General features: G+C 38.4%; 1 protein-coding gene across 1 annotated transcript in view; it reads left to right on the top strand.

Annotated features, from left to right (window-relative positions):
• The first annotated feature begins 7750 nt into the window (after nt 1-7750).
• LOC134810336 (uncharacterized) overlaps nt 7751-12061 on the top strand; it is a 408558-nt gene continuing 404247 nt past the window's right edge. The window contains exons 1-2 of the mRNA XM_063813274.1: nt 7751-7792; nt 8510-9045. Of these exons, the coding sequence (XP_063669344.1) occupies nt 7751-7792; nt 8510-9045 (578 nt within the window). The remainder of the gene's footprint in view (nt 7793-8509; nt 9046-12061) is intronic.

Raw genomic sequence — 12061 nt, 5'->3', positions numbered from 1 at the left:
TGTGGTGCTGAGAATGTATATTCTGTTGATTTGGGGTGGAGAGTTCTGTAGATGTCTATTAGGTCCACTTGGTGCAGAGCTGAGTTCAAGTCCTGGATATCCCTGTTAACCTTCTGTCTCATTCATCTGTCTAATATTGACAGTGGGGTGTTAAAGTCTCCCATTATTACTGTGTGGGAGTCTAAGTCTCTTTGTAGGTCTCTAAGAACTTGCATTATGAATCTGGGTGCTCCTGTATTGGGTGCATACATATTTAGGAGAGTTAGCTCTTCTTGTTGAATTGATCCCTTTACCATTATGTAATGGCCTTCTTTGTCTCTTTTGATCTTTGTTGGTTTAAAGTCCGTTTTATCAGAGACTAGGATTGCAACTCCTGCTTTTTTTTGCTTTCCATTTTCTTGGTAGATCTTCCTCCATCCCTTTATTCTGAGCCTATGTTTGTCTCTGCATGTGAGATGGGTCTCCTGAATACAGCACACCGATGGGTCTTGACTTTTTATCCAATTAAAAGAACTAGAGAAGCAAGAGCAAACAAATTCAAAAGCTAGCAGAAGGAAAGAAATAACTAAGACCAGAGCAGAACTGAAGGAGACAGAGACACACACACACACACACACACATAAAAAACCCTTCAAAACAACAACAAATCCAGGACCTGGTTTTTTGAAAAGATCAACAAAATTGATAGACCACTAGCAAGACTAATAAAGAAGAAAAGAGAGAAGAATCAAATAGATGCAATAAAAAAATGATAAAGGGGATATCACCACTGATCCCACAGAAATACAAACTATCATCAGAGAATACTATAAACACCTCTATGCAAATAAACTAGAAAATCTAGAAGAAATGGATAAATGCCTGGATACATAAACCCCCTCAAGACTAAACCAGGAAGAAGTTCAATCCCTGAATAGACCAATAACAGGCTCTGAAATTGAGGCAATAATTAATAGCCTACCAACCAAAAAAAGTCCAGTAACAGTCTGATTCACAGCTGAATTTTAAGAGAAGTACAAAGATGAGCTGGTACCATTCCTTCTGAAACTATTCCAATCAACAGAAAAAGAGGGAATCCTCCCTAACTCATTTTATTAGGCCAACATCATCCTGATACCAAAGTCTGGCAGAGACACAACAAAAAAGAGAATTTTTGACCAATATACCTGATGAACATCAATGCGAAAATCCTTAGTAAAATACTGGCAAACCGAATCCAGCAGCACATCAAAAATCTTATCCACCAAGATCAAGTTGGCTTCATCCCTGGGATGCAAGGCTGGTTCAACATACGCAAATCAATAAATGTAATCCATCACATAAACAGAACCAATGACAAAAACCACATGATTATCTCAATAGATGCAAAAAAGGCCTTTGACCAAATTCAACAGCCCTTCATGCTAAAAGCTCTCAATAAACTAGACATTGATGGAACGTTTCTCAGAATAATAAAAGCTATTTATGACAAACCCGCAGCCAATATCATACTGAATGGGCAAAAACTGGAAGCATTCCCTTTGAAAACTGGCATAAGACAGGGATGCCCTCTCTCACCACTCCTATTCCACATAGTGTTGGAAGTTCTGTCCAGGGAAATTAGGCAAGAGAAAGAAATAAAGGGTATTCAGTTAGGAAAAGAGGAAGTCAAATTGTCCCTGTTTGCAGATGACATGATTGTATATTTAGAAAACCCCATCGTCTCAGCCCAAAATCTCCTTAAGCTGATAAGCAACTTCAGCAAAGTCTCAAGATACAAAATCAAGGTGAACAAATCACCAGCATTCCTATACACAAATAACAGACAATCAGAGAGCCAAATCATGAGTGAACTTCCATTCACAATTGCTAAAAAGAGAGCAAAATACCTAGGAATACAACTTACAAAGGATGTGAAAGACCTCTTCAAGGAGAACTACAAACCACAGCTCAACAAAATAAAAGAGGACACAAACAAATGGAAGAACATTTCATGCTCATGGATAGGAAGACTCAATATTGTGAAAATGGCCATACTGCCCAAGATAATTTATAGATTCAATGCCAACCCCATCAAGCTACTGATGACTTTCTTCACAGAATTGAAAAAAACTACTTTAAAGTTCATATGGAACCAAAAAGAGCCAGCATTGCCAAGACAATCCTAAGCAAAAAAAACAAAGCTGGAGGCATCACACTACCTGACTTCCAACTACACTATGGGGCTGCAGTAACCAAAACAGCATGCTACTGGTACAAAAACAGAGATATAGACAAATGAAACAGAACAGAGGCCTCAGAAATAACACCACACATCTACAACCATCTGATCTTTGACAAACCTGACAAAAACAAGAAATGAGGAAAGGATTCCCTATTTAATAAATAGTGATGAGAAAACTGGCTAGCCATATGTAGAAAGCTCAAACTGGACCCCTTCCTTATACCTTATACAAAAATTAATTCAAGATGGATTAAAGACTTAAATGTTAGACCTAAAACCATAAAAACTCTAGAAGAAAACCTAGGCAACACCATCCAGGACATAGGCATGGGCAAGAGCTTCATGACTAAAACACCAAAAGCAGCAGCAACAAAAGCCAAAATAGACGAATGGAATCTAATTAAATTAAATTAAATTAAACAAAAGAAACTACCAGAGTGAAGAGGCAACCTACAGAATGGGAGAAAAGTTTTGCAATCTACCCATCTGACAACGGGCTAATATCTGGAATCTGCAAAGAACTTAAACAAATTTGCAAGAAAAAACAAACATTCCCATCAAAAAGTGGGCAAAGGATATCAACAGACACTTCTCAAAAGAAGGCATTTATGCAGCCAACAGACACATGAAAAAATGCTCATCAGTGGTCGTCAGAGAAATGCAAATCAAAACCACGATGAGACACCATCTCACACCAGTTAGAATGACGATCCTTAAAAAGTCAGGAAACAACAGATGCTAGAGAGGATGTGGAGAAATAGGAATGTTTTTACACTGTTGGTGGGAGTGTGAATTAGTTCAACCATTGTGGAAAAGAGTGTGGAGATTCCTCAAGGATCTAGAACTAGACATACCATTTGACCCAGCGATCCCATTACTGGGTATATACCCAAAGGATTATAAATCATGCTACTATTAAGACACATGTACACATGTTTATTGCAGCACTATTCACAATAGCAAAGACTTGGAACCAACCCAAATGTCCATCAGTGACAGACTGTATTAACAAAATGTGGTGCACATAACCACGGAATACTATGCAGCCATAAAAAATGATGAGTTCTTGTCCTTTGCAGGGACGTGGATGAAACTAGAAACCATCATTCTCAGCAAAGTCACACAAGAAGAGAAAACCAAACACCGCATGCTCTCACTCATAGGTGGGAATTGAATAATGAGAACACTTGGATATAGGGCGGGGAACATCACACACCAGGGCCTGTCATGGGGTTGGGGGCTGGGGAAGGGATAGCATTGGGAGAAATACCTAATGCAAATGACGAGGTAATGGGTGCAGCAAAACAACATGGCACATGTATACCTATGTAACAAACCTGCACATTGTGCATATGTACCCTAGAACTTAAAGTATAATAAAAAAATCCAAATTTAAATGAATTATGAAAAAATGCCTGTCCAATTATGTAATTAAAAAATTAAAATCTTTTTTTCTCAAATGAGAATATGACAAGTTCCCCACAGTACTGATCTGATAACTTTTCAAGGCTGGATTAATCTTGTCCCATCTGAAGAGTTATGTTTGATTTGTTATATTTGTTAAATAATGTTCATGGTCGTTAATTAAACTATTCATTAGTCATGCATGTATTTACTACTGGAAAGAGTGATATTAAATCAGTGACATTTCCCCTGTTATGTTTTAGTTAAATGAACTACTGTAATTAGATTTAGATTTTGACCGAACATATTTTGTGAAGCACTCTAAGACTTGAGACCATTAGGTAAAAGTTAAATAATGATTTTTAAACATGATTAACTGCTCACCGGCTAGCGAATTAAAAACCGAATGAAATACTGCAGCATATTTTACCGTACTAGTTTAAGATTCTGAAACAACAAAAACTGTGTTATCACTTTACTTTTATTTCAAGCTGGAGCCACAATCATTTAAAGACTTCCATTTGGGAGCAGTTATAGTTAATGTTCAATTCATGAGGATGTAGGGATGACTGCACATCGTGGGTTAATTTGTTTTTCTAGAATTTTGTCAGCTTAATAATCATTCTATACAATTCATCACGTGTTTTCTTTTAATGTCAGCCAATGACTTGGGTAATCAGCTTAATTCTTCATATTTTATATGCAATATATTTATTCATGATAAATGTACAGTTACACTGGCTCTTGTTTACTTATAGTACATGCTATTTGGTAATAATCATGTACAAAATAAACGAATTAAACAATTTAATCAAATAAAACAGATATCGTAAAGCTCTGAGAACTGTATGTTGGGTATATATGTGTGTGTATGAAATCAAATTTAACCATTTAAGATTCCATAAATATTATGTAACTAGCAGATCCCTTTTACAAAAACATGTCCAACATTAAACTATTCCAAAATACATTAGGATGTAAATAATAAAACTGTAGTGAGAAGGAGGTAAATCATGATGACTTTTAGTGTTGTAATGTTGCTTGTATCTCAGCCTGTTATCCAAATTTCTGGGAAAGCTTATCTTTCTAAATCTTTCTCATAACCAAAGCAGACTCCATAAACTTTCTAAATTCCACATATAAAGCTCTTCCTAAGAAGAACAAGACTTTTCTCATTTGAAGCACACACCTTTCCTCTTACGTTGAATGCATTTAACATACTAAATATATTGGTAAACTAAAAACCCCAATTCAGATTCCTTTTTCTAGATTATCTTTAGATAATAGAGTCCAACATTTTAAAGCAAGGTAGAAGACTTAAAGGATAGAAAGAATGTAATGTTCCCAACAAAAAGAAAAGATAAGTGCTTTAGGTAATAGATATTCCAGTTACCATGATTTGATCATTACACATTGCATATGTGTATCAAAATATCACATACACTCCTAAATACGTACAGCTATGATATATCAATTGACAAATACGAAAAAAGTCTTTAAAATATTATTGCCCACCACTGATGGTAATATATTAATAGATAAAACATTTCTTTTTCATTTTAGTAATGGATAGTTATCTATTTCAACAGGTACACTTAAAAATTCTAATAATTTTTGTTCAATAGGTAAAAAAGAGTGTTGGTTTAAATGTGTTTATTATTAACTGAACTGTGCCTTTAAATGGTCTTTTGTCTCTATCACATTAAGACACATATTAATATATGCATGGATATGTAAATGAATGACATTATATGAAAGTCAGTAAGAGGTTTTGTAGTTTAAATCTTTTAAAAATATTCTGCTCATGGCATAGCTCAATGACAGGTAAAATCTTGGTAGCTCCCAAGAGACGAGCAGATTTTCACATAAGCTGATAGCAGATCCTCCCTTCTAATGCCCTTACCTTTTACATTTTACATCAAAATATAATTTACATCTTACATCAAAATACAATTTATATACGGATAATACAGTATCAGTTATAAAAGTCACAAATTCTTACAAGCTTTCATCAAATTCATTTTGAAATTTATAATTGCCTGACAGTTTGGAGACTAACATTCATAATAATTCGTAAGGCAACAGGAAGAACTGGCTACATTCAAATGTATTCCAGGTTCTATGATTGTAATTTTGAATTAGACTAAGGAGTAGAAATTTTGCATAATACATAATGATAATGTCATAGTTTCAAATCTCAGCATGACATTTGACATCAAGAAACAGTTAAGTGGCCAGTATTTCTCACCAGAATTTTACATGCAGTTTTATGTGAAAAGTGGTGAGGAACCTAAATTAAAAATGAATTGGTGTTTAAAAATTATTGCAAGAGCCAATATTTCAGTTGGCTGAGTAAGAAAGCCTTTGCAGGAAGTATGCTGCTTCATGAACTTGGAGAGCAGCCTTGTTTATATTTTTTGGACTAATCTCATTCAACTTTTTATCTATTATTTCTGTGATGATATCCAGGGCATTTAATCAACTGTGTGGTTAACTTGACTATAAAAAGGTAACTGCATAGTTTTGCGTTAGACAATCAATATCTCAAAAGCTCTCATCCAGCTTGGAGTACATCCAATAAAATGAAGTTAAATGAAGTCAAATGTAAAGTTTTGTGTTTCAGATTGAAAATAAAAGAAAATAAAGTAAATTAATGAGAGACAAAATCTAATAATACTAATAGAGGATAAAAAAGAACAACAGCATAAGTAAATAAAATGATGTAAAAAGCAAAATAAAACACTAGCAAAATTACTGAAAAATACATCATAAAATAAAAAGTGAATGGTGGTGGTTTATACCACTAACAGGATTTTTGTCAATGTCAAATGAAAATGCAGTATCTAAGAACAGGGGTGGGAAAATCTGCTTAGACCACATTTAGAACAGTGTTTCCTTCCACAAATAAGACTTTAAGGGAAATACTGACATAAACTGAACCGTATTCAAATATATGTGACCAGGCTGATGAAGTAATTAGACTCCAAGCTTTAATAGGGATTGGGAATGTTTATTCTATCCCAGGCTATAGATTTTAACTTTTTAAAAATATTTTTATGACCGGGCACAGTGGCTCATGCCTGCAATCCCAGCACTTTGAGGCCGAGGTGGGAGGATCACGAGGTCAGGAGATTGAGACTATCCTGGCTAACGTGGTGAAATCCCGTCTCTACTAAAAATACAAAAAATTATCCGGGCATGGTGGCAGGAGCCTGTAGTCCCAGCTACTTGGGAGGCTGAGGCAGGAGAATGGCGTGAACTGGCGGGGTGGAGCTTGCAGTGAGCAGGAGCTTGCAGTGAGCCGGAGGGGTGGAGCTTGCAGTGAGCCGAGATCGCGCCACTGCACTCCAGCCTGGGTGACAGAGCAAGACTCCAACTCAAAAAAAAAAAATTTATATGTATATATATACACACATTAGGGGTGTCATAAGGACAGATATTAGAATTGTTCCATATACTTATTACAGAGTCAAACTTTACTAAGCAGAATAAATTATAAGGAAAAAGAATTGGCTTTAATATGAAGATACAAGGAAGATGGAACAAGTTTTCAGAAATATCAATTTCCTCTACCTTGAGAATGTTCAAAACCAGTTTGATCACAAATTGGTGAGATTAAGAAATTTTTATACATGATATTTAAAGCACCTTATTATTCTGAAATTGGTGATTCTATAAACAAAAATATTTTATTGGGTTCCAAAAATTGGCATATATTTGCCTACCATCCCAAAAACGTAGGAAACATTTCCATTGTTTACTGAGCAAAGTGTCATGCAGACATTTTCAGTTAACATGCATTGACATTATGAAAACTACTCACCCTTTTGTATGGCACTAAAGCTTTCTCCTCTTTGAAGCCAGCACTCAGAGTGTGTCTGGAATTGGTGGGTTGTTGGTCTCACTGACTTCAAGAATGAAGCTGCGGACCCTCGTGGTGAGTGTTACAGTTCTTAAAGATGTTGTGTCCGGACTTTGTTCCTTCTGATGTTCGGAGTTGCTTCCTTCTGGTGGGTTTGTGGTCTCGCTGGCTTCAGGAGTGAAGCTGGAGACCTTTGCGGTGAGTGTTACAGCTCCTAAGGCAGCACTTGTGGAGTTGTTTGTTTCTCCCGTCCAGAGTTGTTCATTCCTCCCTGTGGGTTCATGGTCTCGCTGGCCTCAGGAGTGAAGCTGCAGACCTTTGCGGTGAGTGTTACAGCTCATAAAGGCAGTGCAAACCCAAAGGGTGAGCAGCAGCAAGATTTATTGCAAAGAGCAAAAGAACAAAGCTTCCACGCTGTGGAAGGCCACCTGGCAGGTTGCCAGTGCTGGCTTGGGCAGCCGGCCTTTATTCCCTTATCTGACCCCATCCACATCCTGCTGATTGGCCCATTTTACAGAGAGCTGATTGGTCCATTTCACAGAGAGCTGATTGGTCTGTTTTGACAGGGTGCTGATTAGTGCGTTTACAATCCCTGAGCTATACACAGAGTGCTGATTGGTGTATTTACAATCCTTTAGCTAGAAGTAAAAGTTCTCCAAGTCCCTACTAGATTAACTAGACACAGAGCACTGATTGGTGCATTTACAAACATTGAGCTAGACACAGGGTGCTGATTGGTGCATTTACAAACCTTGAGCTAGACACAGAGTGCTGATTGGTGTATTTACAATCCCTTAGCTAGACGTAAATGTTCTCCAAGTCCCCACTAGATTAGCTAGACACAGAGCACTGATTGGTATATTTACAAACCTTGAGCTAGACACAGGGTGCTGATGGGTGCATTTACAATCTTCAGCTAGACATAAAAGTTCCCCAAGTCCCCACCTGGACTCAGGAGACCAGCTGGCTTCGCCTAGTGGATCCCGCGCCCAGGGGTGGAGCTGCCTGCCAGTCCCGCGCCATGCGCATGCACTCCTCAGCCCTTAGGCGGATGGGACCGGTTGCTGCGGCACAGGGGCGGTGCCCTTCAGGGAGGCGCGCAGGAGCCCATCTTGGGGGAGCTGGGGCATGGCGGGCTGCAGGTCCCAGCCCTACCCCATGGGGAGGCGGCTGAGGCCCAGCGAGAATTCGAGCACCGCGCACGAGGGACGGCAGTGCTGGGGGACCGGGCGCCCCCTCCGCAGCTGCTGGCCTGGGTGCTAAGCCCCTCACTGCCCGGGGCTGGCGGCGATGGAGGGCGGCTCCGAGTGAGTGCGGGGCGCGGAGCCCCACGCCCACCTGGAACTCACGCTGGCCCGCGAGCGCTGCGCGCAGCCCCAGTTCCCGCCTGCGTCTCTGCCTCCACACCTCCACGTACGCAGAGGGGGCCGGCTCCAGCCTTGGCCAGCCCAGAGAAGGGCGTCCCACAGTGCAGCGGCGGGCTGAAGGGCTCCTCAAGCCTGGCCAGAGCGGACGCCGAGGCCGAGGAGGCGCTGAGAACGAGCGAGGGCCGCCAGCACGTTGTCACCTCTCAAGAGTAAGTAAAAAAGTTTGAAAATTATAATTGTTACGAAAGCAGAACTGTTGAAAACCGTGTAAGTCTATGTCTGTATTCTTCAGAGCCACTGTATTTGTATTTAGTAGAGAGAATATCAAAGGGGAATGAGATCCCCTTTTTTCTTCTTGTGAGTAGTCACCATTATAATGATAGCTAACAGACTACTATCTTTCACATGTTAAGAATCTAATAAGCATTTTTTAATCGAAAGATTCAGAACGACTACAGCCTTGACATTAACCCTGGAAATCAGATTCTGTGCTAAAATGGGGGTGACCAAGGAACAGATGTACAAGGTACAACACTCCCTGTAAACTAACCACTTTACTCTCCCAAAGCAACGTGTTTCTGTGTGAAAATTGAGTTAACTTTCATGAAGCCATATGGTGGTTGTGGCAGGCAGAACAAAGGCCTCCCCAAAGATATAATTGTTTCAATACCTGGAATCTGTAAATACATGTGTTACATGACAAGGGGAAATCAAGGTTAGTAATCTGATGACCTTAAAATAAGATTATTGTTGCTTATTTGGGTGGGCTAAAGGGTTCTTACAAATGGAGGAGGGAGGCAAGAGAGTCAAGTGTCAGTTTTGCAATGTGAGAAACATCCCACTGTCCATTACTGGGTTGAAAGATGGAGGAAGTGAACCTTGAGTCAAGAAATGGGCGAAGCCTTTGGAAGCAAGAAAGTACAAGGAAATGGATTCTTCTTCAGAAAGGAATGCAGCGCTGCAAACCCTAAGTTTAGCTCAGTGAGACCCATGTCAGACTTCTGATTTCCAGAACTGTAAGATAATATGTGTAGTTTTAAGCCACTAAATTTGAAGTAATTTGTTACAGCAGCTATAGGAAACTAATACAGTAGGTAATAAGAATAGAATGACTTAGGTGTTTCTTTTTCCCCCACTATGATTTCTTTCTTAAGAGATTCTCTTAAGTATTTTGCAGTAGCCTTTTTACCAGTGATTCACTTGACAGCAAGAAAATGTTTTACAGCATAGATTGTCTGCTAAACAACCTAATCAAAATATTATTAAACAATTACACTGCAGTAGGCTGTTTAATGAAGTGTTTTCAGTGTGGTTTGAGCACTAATAGCAACAGTGTTAAGCTGTTTTGTGCTCTGTGTATCAAAGAGCTTGTAGTAATGTGAGTTGACTAAGAGCCAAATAAATCCTGAAGCATCTTTGACAGACAATATACTTGTGCCAGTCTAAATTTTGTCAGGTATTATTATTGTGCATGAAAAGGAAAAATATAAGACTATCAAGAGCTTTCATATACAGTATATCATGTTAAAATCCCTGATAACTAGGTACTTTCCAGGCTTCCTTCCGTCAGATTTTATGACTATTGGCTTCATCTGAATTTGAATCTGAGTATAAATTTAAAAGTACATAATCAAAAATTAAGCCAACTACTCTTGAACTGCCATCTGCATCAGTACCTAACATGGAAGCAGTGGTATCCATAGTGGATTTCAGAAAGTCTTTTGAAATGAAGGAAAGAAAATATAACATGATTGATAGGTAAATATAAAGAAAATGAATAAAAGTACACCTGAAGATATGGCTACAGTGTGCTTTCACTGGCTTTCAAGTGAGTACTTTCCATTTAGCCAATTACATTTTCTTTCTTCTGGTATTCTTCTTTTGTGAAGAGTTCCAAGTCAGAAAGCCTTACTGTTTTATTGTGTTAATCAAAAAGACGAAATATTAATTTAAGAATAATCATAATACTAGACACTATTGATAGTCAAAGAGAAATGAAGGAAGGGGGATGAACCGAAAGTTCATGCAAATAGTTTGAAATTATGAAGGAAAATTCTCTCAAGTCCAGTTCTTTTTGGGTTTTCCTTTATGGACAATAAAATAAATTAGAATTGCTACCCTGGAAACAAAACAAAACAAAATCTTTTCTGAATGAAAGATACTTTTTAAAAAGTTATACTTTAAATTCTGGGATACATGTGCAGAATGTGCAGGTTTGTTACATAGGTATACACATGCCATGGTAGTTTGCTGCACCCAACAACCCATCATCTACATTAGGTATCTTTCCTAATGCTATCCCTCCCCTAGCCTCACTCCCCAACAGGCCCTGATATGTGGTGTTCCCCTCCCTTTGTCCATGTGTTATCATTGTTCACTTCCCATTAATGAGTGAGAACATGCAGTGTTTGGTTTTCTGTTCCTTTGTTAGTTTTCTGAGAATGATGGTTTCCAGCTTCGTACATGTCCCTGAAAAGGACACGAACTCATCCTTTTTTATGGCTGCATAGTATTCCATGGTGTATATGTGCCATGTTTTCTTTATCCAGTCTGTCACTGATGGGCACTTGGGTTGGTTCTGAGTCTTTGCTATTGTGAGTAGTGCTGCAGTAAACATATGTGTGCATGTGTCTTTATAGTAGAATGATATAATCCTTTGGGTATATACCCAGTAATGGGATTGCTGTGTCAAATGGTGTCTCTGGTTCTAGATTCTTGAGGAATCCTCACACTGTTTTCCACAATGGTTGAACTAATTTACACTCCCACCAACAGTGTAAAAGCATTCCTATTTCTCTACATCCTCTCCAGCATCTGTTGTTTCCTGACTTTTTAAGGATCGCCATTCTAACTGGTGTGAGATGGTATCTCATTGTGGTTTTGATTTGCATTTCTCTAATGACCAGTCATAATGAGCTTTTTTTCATATGTTTTTGGCCACATAAATATCTTCCTTTGAGAAGTGTCTGTTCATATCCTTTGCCCACTTTTTGATGGGGTTGTTTGATTTTTCTTGTAAATTTGTTTAAGTTCCTTGCAGATTCTGGATATTTTTCTTGTAATGTATTTTAAAGGCAGTGCCTTCTTAAGGAGATGAAAACTGAGGGGAATGGTTTGGAGAAGATAATTGGATAATACACTTCAAAAAATTAAAACTCATCCTATTCATGACTTTGCACACTGTATAGGTGTGAGCTTTAACAAGCTCTCCTGTTGCATGTCATG

Source organism: Pan troglodytes, chromosome 5 (genome assembly GCF_028858775.2).
Source record: "Pan troglodytes isolate AG18354 chromosome 5, NHGRI_mPanTro3-v2.0_pri, whole genome shotgun sequence".
Lineage (NCBI taxonomy): Eukaryota > Metazoa > Chordata > Mammalia > Primates > Hominidae > Pan > Pan troglodytes.
The sequence above is the reverse complement of the archived record's forward strand: the minus strand, read 5'-3'. Positions and strand labels throughout refer to the sequence as shown.